The 19,435-nt window shown below is 43.4% G+C and overlaps 1 protein-coding gene across 14 annotated transcripts in view; it reads left to right on the top strand.

Moving 5' to 3' along the window:
* Nucleotides 1–19,435, top strand: part of LOC106566645 (membrane-associated guanylate kinase, WW and PDZ domain-containing protein 1) — a 196,715-nt gene that overhangs the window by 131,993 nt on the left and 45,287 nt on the right. For 6 of the 14 annotated variants that reach the window (XM_045693040.1, XM_045693037.1, XM_014134868.2 and 3 more), the window contains 6 exons: nt 1,063–1,101; nt 4,094–4,151; nt 4,556–4,659; nt 5,430–5,552; nt 6,640–6,825; nt 7,283–7,909. In XM_045693040.1, the coding sequence (XP_045548996.1) occupies nt 1,063–1,101; nt 4,094–4,151; nt 4,556–4,659; nt 5,430–5,552; nt 6,640–6,825; nt 7,283–7,909 (1,137 nt within the window). The remainder of the gene's footprint in view (nt 1–1,062; nt 1,102–4,093; nt 4,152–4,555; nt 4,660–5,429; nt 5,553–6,639; nt 6,826–7,282; nt 7,910–19,435) is intronic. The other 8 variants (XM_014134876.2, XM_014134867.2, XM_014134873.2 and 5 more) reach the window with 5 other exon arrangements.

Raw genomic sequence — 19,435 nt, forward strand, 5'->3', positions numbered from 1 at the left:
GTGTGTGTGTGTGTGTGTGTGTGTGTGTGTGTGTGTGTGAGAGAGAGAGAGAGCGTGTGTTTCACTCATTTCTGTGATCTATTGTTTACTTCCTAATCTTGCACCATGTTGATGGTATCAGAAGGTGGTGCCACTGAGCTCATATATAAATATGATGAAGTCTGTTTCTACATACTGGTCCTATCATTACCATGACGATGTTTTGATACCTTAGTCAAAATGGAAAGAGGTTCTTTTTGAGATTGGCTTTCCATCTAAGGAATTGTGTAATAGTTCCTTTGAAGAGTTTGTTATTATTATGATTTATTTGTTATACCACTGTGTACATTGTACATTTTCAAATAAATATCTATGCAACAATGTTACATTCATTTTGTTCAGGAACATACAAGTTACGATATAGATGTCTGTGTGTGAAAATTCAGAAGAACTTTACTGTATTTATTTATTTATCTTGCTCCTTTGCACCCCAGTATCTCTACTTGCACATTCATCTTCTGCACATCTACCATTCCAGTGTTTAATTGCTATATTGTAATTACTTTGCCACAATGGCCTATTTATTGCCTTAACTTACCTCATTTGCACTCACTGTATATAGACTTTTTGTTTTATTTTGTTCTACTGTATTATTGACTGTATGTTTTGTTTATTCCATGTGTAACTCTGTGTTGTTGTTTGTGTCGAATTGCTATGCTTTATCTTGGCCAGGTCGCAGTTGTAAATGAGAACTTGTTCTCAACTAGCCTACCTGGTTAAATAAAGGTGAAATAAATAAAAATAATAAATTCTTCGACCAATATCAGAAATGGCACCACCATGTGGCCATTTAGATAACTGTCATGTGTCGTCTCTTAGTTTCATACATCTTTGATTTTATGGATTACGGTGCATCTATGTTTCAGTAAATACTGATTTGGTTACTTAAAGATTTCTATTTCTCTTCCTCCTTGTCTTTTTCTTGAATATTACTTTACTGTCTCTCCTTATTTTCCTTTCTTTGTCATTCCTTCAACCAATCAACCACCCTTTCTGTTTCATCCTGCTCTCTTCACCTTGGAGAAGAAGGGGTACATACTGAGGAACCGGACAATGAGCTAGGTATGCACCTTTATTCTCTCACTCTCTCTCTCTCACTTTGTTTCTGTCATTGCATTTCTATCGGCTGTGTATTGGTGAGGGTTATGGTGACTCTCAATCTTTTCTTTCTATACTGTTAATCAATAACATTTGATTTGAAAAGCGTTTTATACAAAATCTTGTTCTACAACTACGAAATTCTTTCTTACCATGTCACTCATCTATTTGGATGTGTCACGATAATTGTATAATTTGGCTCATATATTGACTTAACGTGGTGTACTGCTTGCTTCTAACTGCTGAGTGAGTGATTTCCTTTTTATGCAGGAGACACATTAGGAAGGTGTTTGATTTGACGTCTCAGGTTGGTCTCCGTAGTTAAGGCTGCTCCGCAGACTAGACTATTTGGCAGAAACAGAAGTGCTCCTGAAAGGGAATGCAATCTCTGACTCTTTCAGGGCTCTGAGTCTCGGACCTATGAGCTCCTTTTATGTCTGGCACATCAGAAGCAGGCAGTCTGTGATTATCGATTGTGAAATCCAGCCTGCTCCAAAGTGTTTGTCGGTGTTAGCAGCAGCCCACGCTAACACACTGCACTAATGTCTTTTTGTATGAAATCAAATACGGTGAGGAGGAGAATGAGATGCTAACGCTTTATTGGGAGTGTCAGCTTAATAGGCTCTCTGTCAGACATTTCCCTTTGAGCGCCGATGCAGCCGAGTTTGTGCACGTGTATGCGCTTGTGTGCCCATGCTGGAGGAAGCCGTATTTGAAAGATATATACTGAAACATGGTAACATCTGCAGTGAACACATAGCCAGAAACTGCATGTAGATGACCAGTTATGTAGAGTAGAATCATGCAGATACATGAAGATGTTGGCTCTCTACATTGTCGTGCATGTCTTATGACTCCCCCGAGTCATGTATACGGTCGTGTAGACTGTCATGTGGACTGTCATGTATACGGTCGTGTAGACTGTCATGTGGACTGTCATGTGGACTGTCATGTGGACTGTCATGTAGACTGTCGTGTAGACTGTCGTGTATACGGTCGTGTAGACGGTCATGTAGACAGTCATGTAGACGGTCATGTAGACTGTCATGTAGACGGTCATGTAGACTGTCATGTAGACGGTCATGTGGATGTCATGTGGACTGTCATGTAGACTGTCATGTAGACGGTCATGTAGACGGTCATGTGGATGTCATGTAGACTGTCATGTAGACTGTCATGTAGACTGTCATGTAGACGGTCATGTAGACTGTCATGTAGACGGTCATGTAGACTGTCATGTAGACGGTCATGTAGATGTCATGTAGACGGTCATGTAGACTGTCATGTGGATGTCATGTAGACTGTCATGTGGACTGTCATGTAGACTGTCATGTAGACTGTCATGTAGACTGTCATGTAGACTGTCATGTAGACTGTCATGTAGACTGTCATGTAGACTGTCATGTAGACTGTCATGTAGACTGTCATGTAGACTGTCATGTAGACGGTCATGTAGACGGTCATGTAGACTGTCATGTAGACGGTCATGTAGATGTCATGTAGACGGTCATGTAGACTGTCATGTGGATGTCATGTAGACTGTCATGTGGACTGTCATGTAGACTGTCATGTAGACTGTCATGTAGACTGTCATGTAGACTGTCATGTGGATGTCATGTGGACTGTCATGTAGACTGTCATGTAGACGGTCATGTAGACGGTCATGTAGACTGTCATGTAGACTGTCATGTGGATGTCATGTAGACGGTCATGTAGACGGTCATGTGGACTGTCATGTAGACGGTCATGTAGACGGTCATGTAGACGTCATGTAGACTGTCATGTGGACGTCATGTGGATGTCATGTAGACTGTCATGTGGATGTCATGTAGACTGTCATGTGGATGTCATGTAGACTGTCATGTGGATGTCATGTAGACGGTCATGTGGATGTCATGTAGACGGTCATGTGGATGTCATGTAGACGGTCATGTGGACTGTCATGTAGACGGTCATGTAGACTGTTGGGCCAATGTGATTTTTGTCTGAACGTTCTGAGAATATTGTGATGTTTATTTCTATAAAGAGGTCCATTGAAAGCAGATATGCAATTTGTTGACACCACAGCACAGTACTGAATTGGATGCACATTATCCCGAATGCTAATCAATAAAAATGTCTGTTAAATCGCTGCTCTGTTTTGCTTGTTTACAGCGGTTCATTTCACAGGGAGGCTCTCTTGTATTCTTACATCACCAACATTTGGAGAATAGAGGCACTAACATTGCGTCTGTTTTAAAACCTAGCCCAACTCTCTTAATATATGGTTCTGGACTATATACAGTGCCGGCCTGCTGGCTAAGTTCACTTGTGTGAGGCGTGTAATTGTGTCCATCTATCAACTGTTTGTAGCTGTTGATAATGTAGAAAATAAGCTGGTTCTGTTCTGAAGACAGAGACAGATATGAGCAGGCTGGGTCTGAGTGGATGAATAGTAAATCTAGAAGGAGGGAGCGGTCAAGCCCTGTAGTCTCATTTAGTTCAGAATCTCCTGACAGCTTACTGTGTATGTAGCCTGTCTGTGTGTAGCCTGTGTGTGTGTAGCCTGTGTGTCTGTGTGTTTGGTGTGTGTGTGTGTGTGTGTGTGTGTGTGTGTGTGTGTGTGTGTGTGTGTGTGTGTGTGTGTGTGTGTGTGTGTGTGTGTGTGTGTGTGTGTGTGTGTGTGTGTGTGTGTGTGTGTGTGTGTGTGTTTAGCCTGTGTGTGCCTCGCTCAGTGAGGTAGAGGGAGTAGTTTGACTCCATATTAGATATCTGCACCGTGACCCACTGACTGTACTGAGTCATGACAGGTAAACATAGATTCACTTCAGAGTTGGTTTACACACCTGAGAGACCGTGAATACAGCACAGCGTCATCCTCTGGAGTACTTCCTGAAGGAGAATACGACCTTAATGAATGTGTCCTTACAGTGATCTAACATTGCTGTTAACATGCTGTTAACATGCTCTGTTTCAGAGCTGCCTGCTGGATGGGAGAAGATAGATGACCCAGTGTATGGGGTTTACTACGTAGAGTAAGTTGGAACACCTCACGGTTCATCTTTTTTCACATGCCTCTCATTAACCCCACAATAATTAATACAACGGAATACATCGGCATTTTCATGTAGTTTACTGTAAACTGCGACATTTCAGCTGAACTAGCATTTTCTCTCAGTCTCTCTGTCAGACCTTTTCTACATTCAGTGTACTATAATTGGTTTGAAGCTAAGTAGATTTATCTGAAACCGGACTCCATTTTGTGTAGCCAGTGTGTAGTTTGTGTAGACCTATGTGGTTGTCACGGAGCTGGTGGGATTTACGAGGCTGTGAGCCAGAGGATGTCAAACACTGTGTACTGTCATTTATCATGGTGACAATCAATATCCCACACTCATCCTTTCCCTCTCCTCTCTCTCTCTCTCTCTCTCATCATCAGTCACATCAACAGGAAGACCCAGTATGAGAACCCCATAGTGGAGGCTAAACGCAGGATGCAGCTGGAGCAGCCGCAGCCTCCTGAAGGTGAGCGGTACATTCGAGGTTCGTTTCCTGCCCTGGCACGGCACCATTTCTTTCTTTCTTCATGTCTGTCTCGTCACGTCTCGTCACGTCTCGTCACGTCTCGTCACGTCTCGTCACGTCTCGTCTCATGTCTTGTCCTGCACGGTTGGGGTTCATTCTATTTGAAGTTTAAGAATGAAAAGTTAGTTCCTCAGAATTCGAATTTTGATTAATTCTCCTGGATTTGAAATGGAATTGACCCCAACCTTTGTCCTGTTGGCGTTTTGGGTTCTTATTCGTTTGATTAAAGATCATTAAAGCATCATTTTTATATTCCTTTCAACACATGAGCCACTGTAGCATTCACTTCTTTGTCTTCGGAGGCTTAGAGCTGTGGAAGCCTCCGTCCATGTGCAAACTGCTGCTGATATCATGCTTGCTACGTGTTAGGACCACTGAGACACAATGTAATGATGAAATGGCATGTAATAATCAGATGCAATGTTAAAACATCTTTTCAATAAATGTATCTCTTATTGCGTAACTTACTGTGTTAGGTTTTAGTCATTTTAAAGTGCATAGCGTTTGTCCCTCCCAGACCAGCCAGTATGTCTGACATCTCTGGTGTAGAGCAAGTTTTAGTCAGCAAATGAATGAATGTGATGCTTGTGTCTGTGTACCTATGTTTGTATTTTATTGATTGTGTACATTTGTGCGTGTCAGTGTATGAGTGTGCGTGTATGTGTGTGTATTTGTGTGTGTGTTTGCGACTGTGATTTCACAGTCCCTCTGTGTCTCTCGCTGTACAGAGTGGATAGAGGAACACTCCTCAGCTGGTGCTCCCCTGGCCGTCTATGCCAGTAACCACCTGGAGACATACCGTGACCCTCAGGTCCCGCCCCCACTTCCCCCTCCCCCGGGAGGGACCAAACGTGAGTGGGGTTACACTTTCTAGACAACACACACACACACACACACACTTTCAATACCAGGGTCTTGTGCACCAGACATTTAACTCGCAATCAAATGCACCCACAATGTACAGTTTCAGTGACACAAGCATGACCAGACATAGACACAGACCCAGACAGAGGACCCTTGGGATCAAAGGTTTCAAGGGCTCAAACTCTTGAGGAAACAATTAACCTGTCTATCAGCCCACATGTACCATAGTGAATGTTCTGTGTATGTTAACAAGCTATGACCAACACACCATGGATGTTAAGCATTCTCTCCTGTCATTCATTGACTATTCTCACTGATTTAACAAATGGTGAGCAATTCATTATATTATATGGATGCTTGGGTTGATGAACAGACAGACAGACAGACAGACAGACAGACAGACAGACAGACAGACAGACAGACAGACAGACAGACAGACAGACAAGTGAAATGACAGACAGACAGACAGACAGACAGACAGACAGACAGACAGACAGACAGACAGACAGACAGACAGACAGGTAGACAAGTGAAATGACAGACAGACAGACAGACAGACAGACAGACAGGTAGACAAGTGAAATGACAGACAGACAGACAGACAGACAGACAGACAGACAGACAGACAGACAGACAGACAGACAGACATAGGTAGACAAGTGAAATGACAGACAGACAGACAGACAGACAAGTGAAATGACAGACAGAGACAGACAGACAGACAGACAGACAGACAGACAGACAGACAGACAGACAGACAGACAGACAGACAGACAGACAGACAGACAGACAGACAGACAGACAGACAGACAGATAGGTAGACAAGTGAAATGACAGACAGACAGACAGACAGACAGACAGACAGACAGACAGACAGACAGACAGACAGACAAGTGAAATGACAGACAGACAGACAGACAGACAGACAGACAGACAGACAGACAGACAGACAGACAGACAGAGATAGGTAGACAAGTGAAATGACAGACAGGCAGCTAATGTAACTGACACGGACAGACAGAGAGACAGATACAAATATGTTCCAAATAACGTTATTTTCCCTGTGTTCTGTAGGAGGGAAGCCGTTCTTCACGCGGAACCCAGCGGAGCTGAACGGAACCTTTATCAACACCAAACTGAAGAAGAGCCGCCGTGGGTTCGGCTTTACCGTCGTCGGGGGCGACGAGCCGGATGAGTTCCTCCAGATCAAGAGTCTAGTCCTGGACGGTCCTGCTGCTGTGGATGGGAAGATGGAGACAGGTGCAGTACACCGTCTTAGCCCACAGAGGGGACTGTTTCACACCATTCATACAGAAAGCATTTCCCCCATTCCCAAGGGGGTTGAAGTGATTGTGAAAACTAAGTACTAAACATATTGGAGACATATGGTAATATACTTGCACCCCACATAGTACATTCACTGTGTTATTTACTGTTCTACTAACTGTGTTACTAATGTGATGTGATAGTGACTGTATTACTAACTGTGTTACTAATGTGATGTGATTGTGACTGTATTACTAACTATGTTACCAATGTGATGTGATAGTGACTGTATTACTAACTGTGTTACTAATGTGAAGTGATAGTGACTGTATTACTAACTGTGTTACTAATGTGATGTGATAGTGACTGTATTACTAACTGTGTACTAATGTGATGTGATAGTGACTGTATTACTAACTGTCCTGTCCGTCTCCCTGTCTCTCTCCTCTAGGTGATGTCATAGTGAGTGTGAATGACATCATCGTGCTGGGCTACACCCACGCCCAGGTGGTGAAGATCTTCCAGTCCATCCCCATCGGCTCCATGGTGGACCTGGCCCTGTGCCGCGGCTACCCCCTGCCCTTTGACCCCGACGACCCCAACACCAGCCTGGTGACCTCCGTGGCCATCCTGGACAAGGAGCCCATCATCGTCAATGGCCAGCAGAGCTACGACTCCCCGTCCAGCCACGGCAGCCAGACCGGAGGCCCCGTTAACGGGACGAGGGAGCCACGGGCCCTCAGCCCCTCGGCGGAGGTGGCGTCCAACGGCTCACACGGCTACTCCTCCAGCGACGTGGTCACCCTGGCGTCGTCCATCGCCGGGCAGCCCGAGCTGATCACTGTGCACATGGAGAAGGGCGATAAGGGCTTTGGGTTCACAATCGCTGACAGCTTGACAGGTGGGGGTCAGAGGGTGAAGCAGATTGTGGACTACCCCCGCTGCAGGGGCCTGAAGGAGTCAGACATTCTGATGGAGGTGAACAAGAGGAACGTCCAGAACATGACTCACAACCAGGTGGTGGACCTGCTCAGCAAGTGTCCCAGAGGCAGCGAGGTCACCATGCTGGTGCAGAGAGGTACGTAGTCCACTGATTAGGGTCAGGAGGGAGGGAGAGGAGGAAGGACAGAGGGGTGTCTGGTCATCATGCTGGTGCAGTGGGGTACATGCTCAACCCAGGGAGGAGGATATGTGAAGGGGAAGGAGGGAATGGTCCACAGATAAAGACACTTCCACTGGCAAACTGCATGAATAGCTGAGATGTTGAGTGTGTTAAGGAGTGAGTGGGTAAAAGGTTGAATAAAGGAGGTTGTGGATGTTACAGTGAGGGAAAAAAGTATTTGATCCCCTGCTGATTTTGTATGTTTGCCCACTGACAAAGAAATGATCAGTCTATAATTTTAATGGTAGGTTTATGTGAACAGTGAGAGACAGAATAACAAAAAAAATTCCAGAAAAACGCATGTGAAAAATGTTATATACTGCTCAAAACAATAAAGGGAACACTTAAACAACACAATGTAACTCCAAGTCAATCACACTTCTGTGTAATCAAACTGTCCACTTAGGAAGCAACACTGATTGACAATACATTTCACATGCTGTTGTGCAAATGGAATAGACAACAGGTGGAAATTATAGGCAATTAGCAAGACACTCCCAATAAAGGAGTGGTTCTGCAGGTGGTAACCACAGACCACTTCTCAGTTCCTATGCTTCCTGTCTGATGTTTTGGTCACTTTTGAATGCTGGTGGTGCTTTCACTCTAGTGGTAGCATGAGACGGAGTCTACAACCCACACAAGTGGCTCAGGTAGTGCAGCTCATCCAGGATGGCACATCAATGCGAGCTGTGGCAAGACGGTTTGCTGTGTCTGTCAGCGTAGTGTCCAGAGCATGGAGGCGCTACCAGGAGACAGGCCACTACATCAGGAGACGTGGAGGAGGCCATAGGAGGGCAACAACCCAGCAGCAGGACCGCTACCTCCGCCTTTGTGCAAGAAGGAGCAGGAGGAGCACTTCCAGAGCCCTGCAAAATGACCTCCAGCAGGCCACAAATGTGCATGTGTCTGCTCAAACGGTCAGAAACAGACTCCATGAGGGTGGTATGAGGGCCCGACGTCCACAGGTGGGGGTTGTGCTTACAGCCCAACACCGTGCAGGACGTTTGGCATTTGTCAGAGAACACCAAGATTGGCAAATTCGCCACTGGCGCCCTGTGCTCTTCACAGATGAAAGCAGGTTCACACTGAGCACATGTAACAGACGTGACAGTCTGGAGTCGCCGTGGAGAACGTTCTGCTGCCTGCAACATCCTCCAGCATGACTGGTTTGGCGGTGGGTCAGTCATGGTGTGGGGTGGCATTTCTTTGGGGGGCCGCACAGCCCTCCATGTGCTCGCCAGAGGTAGCCTGACTGCCATTAGGTACCGAGATGAGATCCTCAGACCCCTTGTGAGACCATATGCTGGTGTGGTTGGCCCTGGGTTCCTCCTAATGCAAGACAATGCTAGACCTCATGTGGCTGGAGTGTGTCAGCAGTTCCTGCAAGAGGAAGGCATTGATGCTATGGACTGGTCCACCCGTCCCCCAGACCTGCATCCAATTCAGCACATCTGGGACATCATGTCTCGCTCCATCCACCAACGCCACATTGCACCACAGACTGTCCAGGAGTTGGCGGATGCTTTAGTCCAGGTCTGGGAGGAGATCCCTCAGGAGACCATCCGCCACCTCATCAGGAGCATGCCCAGGCATTGTAGGGAGGTCATACAGGCACGTGGAGGCTACACACACTACTGAGCCTCATTTTGACTTGTTTTAACCTCTATGGGCTAGGTGGGACGCTAGCGTGCCACCCGTGGTGCACTCCATCAACAGCAGGTGCATTTCAAGAGCGGCAAATTTGAATCCAAATAAATGTCAAAATTCAAATTTTTCAAACATACAACTATTTTACACCCTTTGAAAGATAAACATCTCCTTAATCTAACCACGTTTTACGATTTCAAAAAGGTTTTACGGCGAAAGCATAAATTTAGAGTATGTTAGGACAGTACATTTACAAGAGTTGTGTGTAATGTTTTGTCAATTCAAAGACAGGGTCACCAAAACCATAAAACCAGCTAAAATGATGCACTAACCTTTTACAATCTCCATCAGATGACACTCCTAGGACATTATGTTAGACAATGCATGCATTTTTAGTTCTATCAAGTTCATATTTATATCCAAAAACAGCGTTTTACTATGGCATTGATGTTGAGGAAATCGTTTCCCTCCAATAACCGGCAGTCAAGTCAGCGTCACAAATTAAATAATTAAAATTAGAAAACATTGGTAAAATATTATATTGTCATTTAAAGAATTATAGATTTACATCTCTTGAACGCAATCAACTTGCCAGATTTAAAAATAACCTTACTGGGAAATCACACTTTGCAATAATCTGAGCACTGCGCCCAGAAAAATACGCGTTGCGATACAGACTAGACGTCATGTTGGGGAGATCTAAAATCGAAAATACTATGTAAATAATCCATTACCTTTGATTCTCTTCATCAGATGTCACTTCCAGGTATCACAGGTCCATAACGAATGTAGTTTTGTTCAAAAAAGCTCATCATTTATGTCCAAAAATCTCCGTCTTGTTAGCACATGATCTAAGCCAGCCGGACTTCTCGTCATGAACGAGGGGAAAAAATATATTTACGTTCGTTCAAACATGTCAAACGTTGTATAGCATAAATCATTAGGGCCTTTTTTAACCAGAACATGAATAATATTCAAGGTGGACGAATGCATACTCTTTTATAACGTATTGGAACGAGGGTACCCAACATGAACTCGCGCGCCAGGTGTCTAATGGGCCATCATCGTTCCATGGCTCTTGTTCGGTCAGATCTCCCTCCAGAAGACTCAAAACACTTTGTAAAGGCTGGTGACATCTAGTGGAAGCAATAGGAAGTGCCAAAATATTCCTCAGCCCCTGTGTTTTTCAATGGGATAGGTTTAAAGGTAATACAACACATCAGGTATCCACTTCCTGTCAGAAAATGTCTCAGGGTTTTGCCTGCCAAATGAGTTCTGTTATACTCACAGACACCATTCAAACAGTTTTAGAAAATTTAGGGTGTTTTCTATCCATATGTAATAAGTATATGCATATTCTAGTTACTGGGTAGGAGTGGTAACCAGATGAAATCGGGTATGTTTTTTTATCCAGCCGTGTCAATACTGCCCCCTAGCCCTAACAGGTTAAGGACATTACATCAAAGTTGGATCAGCCTGTAGTGTGGTTTTCCACTTTAATTTTGAGTGTGACTCCAAATCCAGACCTCCATGGGTTGATAAATTGGATTTCCATTGATTATTTTTGTGTGATTTTGTTGTCAGCACATTCAACTATGTAAAGAAAAAAGTATTTAATAAGATTATTTCATTCATTCAGATCTAGGATGTGTTATCTTAGTGTTCCCTTCATTTTTTTGAGCAGTGTATATTGATTTGCATTTTAATGAGGGAAATAAGTATTTGACCCCCTCTCAATCAGAAAGATTTTTGGCTCCCAGGTGTCTTTTATACAGGTAACGAGCTGAGATTAGGAGCACACTCTTAAAGGGAGTGCTCCTAATCTCAGTTTGTTACCTGTATAAAAGACACCTGTCCACAGAAGCAATCAATCAATCAGATTCCAAACTCTCCACCATGGCCAAAACCAAAGAGCTCTCCAAGGATGTCAGGGACAAGATTGTAGACCTACACAAGGCTGGAATGGGCTACAAGACCATCGCCAAGCAGCTGGGTGCGAAGGTGACAACAATTGGTGCGATTATTCGCAAATGGAAGAAACACAAAAGAACTGTCAATCTCCCTCGGCCCGGGGCTCCATGCAAGATCTCACCTCGTGGAGTTGCAATGATCATGAGAACGGTGAGGAATCAGCCCAGAACTACACGGGAAGATCTTGTCAATGATCTCAAGGCAGCTGGGACCATAGTCACCAAGAAAACAATTGGTAACACACTACGCCGTGAAGGACTGAAATCCTGCAGCGTCCACAAGGTCCCCCTGCTCAAGAAAGCACATATTCATGCCCGTCTGAAGTTTGCAAATGAACATCTGAATGATTCAGAGGACAACTGGGTGAAAGTGTTGTGGTCAGATGAGACCAAAATGGAGCTCTTTGGCATCAACTCAACTCGCTGTGTTTGGAGGAGAACAAATGCTGCCTATGACCCCAAGAACACCATCCCCACCATCAAACATGGAGGTGGAAACATTATGCTTTGGGGGTGTTTTTCTGCTAAGGGGACAGGACAACTTCACCGCATCAAAGGGACGATGGACGGGGCCATGTACCGTCAAATCTTGGGCGAGAACCTCCTTCCCTCAGCCAGGGCATTGAAAATGGGTCGTGGATGGGTATTCCAGCATGACAATGATCCAAAACACACGGCCGAGGCAACAAAGGAGTGGCTCAAGAAGAAGCACATTAAGGTCCTGGAGTGGCCTAGCCAGTCTCCAGACCTTAATCCCATAGAAAATCTGTGGAGGGAGCTGAAGGTTTGAGTTACCAAACGTCAGCCTCGAAGCCTTAATGACTTGGAGAAGATCTGCAAAGAGGAGTGGGACAAAATCCCTCCTGAGATGTGTGCAAACCTGGTGGCCAACTACAAGAAACATCTGACCTCTGTGATTGCCAACAAGGGTTTTGCCACCAAGTACTAAGTCATGTTTTGCAGAGGGGTCAAATACTTATTTCCCTCATTAAAATGCAAATCAATTTCTAACATTTTTTACATGTGTTTTTCAGGATTTTTTTGTTGTTATTCTGTCTCTCACTGTTCAAATAAACCTACCATTAAAATTATAGACTGATCATTTCTTTGTCAGTGGGCAAACGTACAAAATCAGCAGGGGATCAAATACTTTTCCCCTCACTGTATGTAGAGAAGAAAAATGACTGGGAGATCAGATAAGTGAGAGAGAGAATGGATGGCAAGCTGGAGAGCATGTCCAGGATGGGAGGAGGAGACAGAGGAGAAGAGAGGAGGATGGTGTTAGGTCAGGGACTCTTATCTGTCTGAGATGCTGCTAATCTCCCTGTGTTCTGTCAGCTCACTCTGTGACATAGGCTCTCCTGCTTTTCTCGCTCTCTCTCTCTCCCTCTATTCTCACTCTTTCTCTCTTGTCTTTTCTAATTATTTAACTTATTCTTTATCACTGTCTCTATTCTTTCTCTCTCTTTTTCTCACTCTTTTACTTATTCTCTCTCACTTTGTATCTCTCCCTCTCTCTCTCCTCTCTCTCCCCCTCTCTCTCACTATGTATCTCTCTCGCCCTCTCCCCTCTCTCTTCCCTCTCTCTCACTTTGTATCCCTCGCCCTCTCTCCCCCTGTATCTCACTTTGTATCTCTCCCCTCTCTCTCTTACCCCCTTTCCCCCTCTCTCTCACCCTCTCTTTCACTTTGTATCTCTTGCCCACTCTCCCACCCCCTCTCTCTCCTTTTCTCCCCCTGTATCTCTCCCTCTCTCGCTCTCATCCTCTCTCTCACCCCCCCTCTCTCTCTCTCTCTCTCTCTCTCTCTCTCTCACCCCCTCTTTCTCTCACCCCCACTCTCTCACCTCTCTCTCTCTCTCTCTCTCTCTCTCTCACCCCCTCTTTCTCTCACCCCCACTCTCTCCCACCCCCTCTCTCTCCCTCTCTCCCCCTGTATCTCTCCCTCTCTCGCTCTCATCCTCTCTCTCTCACCCCCCTCTCTCTCTCTCTCTCTCTCTCCCTCTCTCCCTTTCTCTCCCACGCTCACCCTCTCATTAGCCTGGTCTTTGTCTCTGGTGCTGTGTCTGTGCTGCTTAGATGATAGTTGGGTGTGTTAGTAGTGAGAGGGCTCAGCCAAAGACGCCGTCTAGCTCTGATCAAAGTGTCTTCTGTTCCAATTAGCTTGGGAGGATACAGAGAGAGGAACAGAGAGAGGTAGGGTGAAGGGAGAGCAAGACAGGGATAGAGAAAGAGAGGTACAGAGCAGAGAGAACAGCCACTGATTTTGATTAGAGGAATATGTGAAATGGAGGCTGAAGCTAGTCAAGGCAGCAGCAGAGCTGTTGAAGCAGAAGTCTGTATTCCATAGGAGGTTGGTGGCACCTTAATTGGGGAGAACGGGCTCGTGGTAATGGCTGGAGTGGAATAGGTGGAATGGTTTCCATGTGTTTGATGCCATTCCATTTGCTCCATTCCGGCCATTATTGTAAGCTGTCCTCCCCTCAGCAGCCTCCTGTGCTGTATTCACACATCATTAATGTCTATGATTAACCTTCCTATGTCACTACAATCCAGATCATCTTTATCCCATCAATTACCAATGGAGATTTAACATAATAGGTCTGTAAAAAAATGAATAGGTGCATGTATTCCTTAAAGGGTTACACTAAAACCTTACTCAACAGCGTTCTAACCTTACTGTGTTAAAATAATAATTCAATTAAATTCAAATAATTATAAAAGGTTACAGTCAGAGTTTTGCAAGGCTAGAGAAAGAGACAAACTGTTAATAGCAACCATCATTATCCATACAGTTTCTAACCATGCTCTAATTTGGCTTCAGCCCTCATCATTTGTGAAATTGCTAACCCTGCCTCCTTCCCTAGATCCCTATTAGCTGAGGGTGGGCATATGCAGGCAGCATCAATTATGAACTCTAATGAGTTGACCTTGGGTGCCTGGGCTGAAATAACGCTGCTGTATTGACTTAAATGTCAGCATCATTACTGGCCTGTACAAGACTGATACACACACAGATACAGCCTGTCTCCTGGCTGCTAGGACACCCACAGGGATAGAGCGAGCAAGAAGGGAGAGAGGAAGGGCATGGCTATGGGGCAGACGGGGAGAGACACCAGAGATGATCTCCCTTAGCGTAGATGGCAGGGGGTCATTACACTAGACTCAGGTCAGTTCATTGGTCAATTTCCTGTTGATGAGGTACTGAGATACTGTGGGCTTGGGTAAACATTATGTAGGGTTGGATTGTCTATGTGAAGCTGTGAGCAGCAGACTGATGTTGTTGTGGGAATGGAGGGAGCAGTGGCTTTCTGGTTGGCTGGTTGTATGTCTGGTTCGCTGGCTGGTTGGCTTGCTGTCTGACTGTTTCGCTGGCTGCCTGTCTGGTTGGCTGTCGGAAGAGGATAGAGAGAGAGAGAGAGAGAGAGAGAGAGACAACCAGCAATATGCAGGCTACAGCCATGCATCCTCTATCACTTGGTCTCATTTCAGTTTAGATACTGAACGTCGGTAATAAAACGTGATTGTCCTTCTTACCTTGAGTCATATAGAGCTGTCAGCATTATCTGAGATACGCAGCGTTACAATCATCCCTGAAGATTGGCAGAAACACTGTTTATGATGATACAACAGTTCAGCTATTTATTCTCATCACCTCAGGGGACCAGGAGTTCTCTGCATCTCTAAATGGAGTTTCTGAAAAATAGAAAAGTTGTTTGTGTGGGAGGAGAAAAGTTCAGAGGCATTGAGAATTGATTGTCCGTAAGGTGTTCAGTTTTGCTAGCTACGCAGTAGAAATGTTTAATGAATGCATATTGTCCAGCTGTACAATGTGTTTTGTCAATACATAAATATGTGCCACAATTAGAGGTCGACCGATTTATGATTTTTCAATACCGATACCGATTATTGGTGGCCCAATGAAAGCCGATACTGATTAATCTGCCGATTTTTTTTTTTTTTTCTTTTTATTTGTAATAATGACAATTACAACAATACTGAATGAACACTTATTTTAACTTAATATAATACATCAATAAAATCTATTTAGCCTCAAATAAATAATGAAACATGTTCAATTTGGTTTAAATAATGCAAAAACAAAGTGTTGGAGAAGAAAGTAAAAGTGCAATATGTGCCATGTAAGAAAGCTAATGTTTAAGTGCCTTGCTCAGAACATGAGAACATATGAAAACTGGTGGTTCCTTTTAACATGAGTCTTCAATATTCCCAGGTAAGAAGTCTTAGGTTGAAGTTATTATAGGAATTATAGGACTATTTCTCTCTATACGATTTGTATTTCATATACCTTTAACTATTGGATGTTCTTATAGGCACTTTAGTATTGCCAGTGTAACAGTATAGCTTCCGTCCCTCTCCTCGCTCCTACCTGGCCTCGAACCAGGAACACATCGACAACAGCCACCCTCGAAGCAGCGTTACCCATGTAGAGCAAGGGGAACAACTACTCCAAGTGTCAGAGCGAGTGACGTTTGAAACGCTATTAGCGCGCACCCCGATAACTAGCTAGCCATTTCACATCAGTTACACCAGCCTAATCTTGGGAGTTGATAGGCTTGAAGTCATAAACAGCGCAATGCTTGAAGCATTGCGAAGAGCTGCTGGCAAAACGCACGAAAGTGCTGTTTGAATGAATGCTTACGAGCCTGCTGCTGCCTACCACCGCTCAGTCAGACTGCTCTATCAAATCATAGACTTAATTATAATATAATAAACACACAGAAATACGAGCCTTAGGTCATTAATATGGTCGAATCCGGAAACTATCATCTCGAAAACAAAATGTTTTTTCTTTCAGTGAAATACGGAACCGTTACGTATTTTATCTAACGGGTGGCATCCCTAAGTCTAAATATTCCTGTTACATTGCACAACCTTCAATGTTATGTCATAATTACGCAAAATTCTGGCAAATTAGTTCGCAACGAGCCAGGCGGCCCAAACTGTCATATATACCCTGACTGCGTGCAATGAACGCAAGAGAAGTGACACAATCTCATGTTAGCAGGCAATATTAACTAAATATACAGGTTTAAAAATATATAATTGTGTATTGATTTTAAAGAAAGGCTGTTTATTGATGTTTATGGTTAGGAACATTGGAGCAACAACAGTGCTTTTTTCGCAAATGCGCTTGCAAAATCACACCCGTTTGTCGACGTAGGCTGTGATTCGATGAGAAATTAACAGGCACCGCATCGATTATATGCAACGCAGGACACGTTAGATAAACTAGTAATATCATCAACCATGTGTAGTTAACCTCTTACATCTAGACGTTCCGCTAGCGGAACACCTGCACCAATATCCAATGATAGGCGTGGCGTGAATTACAAATTCCTCAAAAATACAAAAACTTCAATTTTTCAAACATATGACTATTTTACAGCATTTTAAAGACAAGACTCTCCTTTATCTAACCACACTGTCCGATTTCAAAAAGGCTTTACAGCGAAAGCAAAACATTAGATTATGTCAGCAGAGTACCCAGCCAGAAATAATCAGACACCCATTTTTCAAGCTAGCATATAATGTCACAAAAAACAAAACCACAGCTAAATGCAGCACTAACCTTTGATGATCTTCATCAGATGACACACCTAGGACATTATGTTATACAATACATGCATGTTTTGTTCAATCAAGTTCATATTTATATAAAAAAACAGCTTTTTACATTAGCATGTGACGTTCAGAACTAGCATACCCCCCGCAAACCTCCGGTGAATTTACTAAATTACTCACGATAAACGTTCACAAAAAACATAACAATTATTTTAAGAATTATAGATACAGAACTCCTTTGTGCAATCGAGGTGTCCGATTTTAAAATAGCTTTTCAGTGAAAGCACATTTTACAATATTCTGAGTAGATAGCCCAGCCATCACGGCTAGCTATTTAGACACCCACCAAGTTTAGCCCTGACCAAACTCCGATTTACTATTAGAAAAGTTTGATTACCTTTGATGTTCTTCGTCAGAATGCACTCCCAGGACTGCTACTTCAATAACAAATGTTGGTTTGGTTCAAAATAATCCATTGTTATATCCAAATAACGGTGTTTTGTTCGTGCGTTCAAGACACTATCCGAAGTGTAAATAAGGGTCACGAGCATGGCGCAAAAGATTTCTAAATATTACATTACCGTACTTCGAAGCATGTCAACCGCTGTTTAACCTCTATGGGCTATGTGGTACGCAAGCGTCCCACCCCTGGTACACCCAATCAACAACAGGTGAAATATCAAGAGCGCCAAATTTGAAAACAATTAAATGTCATAATTCAAATTTCTCAAACATACAACTATCTTACACCCTTTGAAAGATAAACATCTCCTTAATCTAACCACGTTGTCCGATTTCAAAAAGGCTTTACGGCGAAAGCATAAAGTTAGATTATGTTAGGAGAGTACATTGACAATAGCTGTGTGTAATGTTTTGTCAATTCAAAGACAGGCGTCACCAAAAGCAGAAAACCAGCTAAAATTATGCACTAACCTTTGTCAATCTCCATCAGATGACACTCCTAGGACATTATGTTAGACAATACATGCATTTTCTATTCTATCAAGTTCATATTTATATCCAAAAACAGCGTTTTACTATGGCGTTGATGTTGAGGAAATCGTTTCCCTCCAATAACCGCCAGTCAATCAGCACGACAAATTAAATAATTACTATTCGAAAACATTATATTATATATAATATTAAAATATTATATTGTCATTCAAAGAATTATAGATTTACATCTCTTGAACGCAACCGGATTGCCAGATTTAAAAATAACCTTACTGGGAAATCACACTTTGCAATAATCTGAGCACTGCGCCCAGAAAAATACGCTTTGCGATACAGACTAACCGCCATGTTGGAGAGATCTAAAATCGAAAATACTATGTAAATAATCCATTACCTTTGATTCTCTTCATCAGATGTCACTTCCAGGAATCCCAGGTCCATAACAAATGTAGTTTTGTTTGGAAAAGCTCATAATTTATGTCCAAAAAGCTCTGTGTTGTTAGCACATGATCTATGCCCGCCGGACTTCTCGTCATGAACGAGGGGGAAAAAAATATTTACGTTCGTTCAAACATGTCAAACGTTGTATAGCATAAATCATTAGTGCCTTTTTTAACCAGAACATGAATAATATTCAAGGCGGACGATTGCATTCTCTTTTAAAACGTATTGGAACGAGAGTACCCAACATGAACTCGCGCGCCAGAGTCTAATTGGCCACCACCGTTCCAAGGCTCTTGTTCGGTCAGATCTCACAGTATAAGACTCAAAACACTTTGTAAAGACTGGTGACATCTAGTGGAAGCCATAGGAAGTGCTCAACAATTAATAAGCCCCTGTGTGTTTCAATGGCATAGGCTTAAAGGTAATTCAACACATCAGGTATCCACTTCCTGTCAGAATTTGTCTCAGGGTTTTGACTGCCATATGAGTTCTGTTATACTTACAGACACCATTCAAACAGTTTTAGAAAATTCAGAGTGTTTTCCATCCAAACATGAACAACAATATGCATATTCTAGCTTCTGAGTTGGTGTAGGAGGCAGTTAAAAATGGGCACATATTTTTTTCTAAATTCTCAATACTGCCCCCTAGCCCCAACAGGTTAAAATCAATTTTTATGCCATTTTTCTCGTAAAAAAGCGATAATATTCCGACCGGGAATCTGCGTTTAGGTAAACAGACGAAAGAAAACAAAGCATGGGGTCGACTCGGGCACGCGCCTGAGTCTCACAGTACTGTGACCAGCCACTATCCAAACGCGCTACTTTTTTTCAGCCAGAGCC

The sequence above is a fragment of the Salmo salar genome, chromosome ssa13 (assembly GCF_905237065.1).
Source record: "Salmo salar chromosome ssa13, Ssal_v3.1, whole genome shotgun sequence".
NCBI lineage: Eukaryota > Metazoa > Chordata > Actinopteri > Salmoniformes > Salmonidae > Salmo > Salmo salar.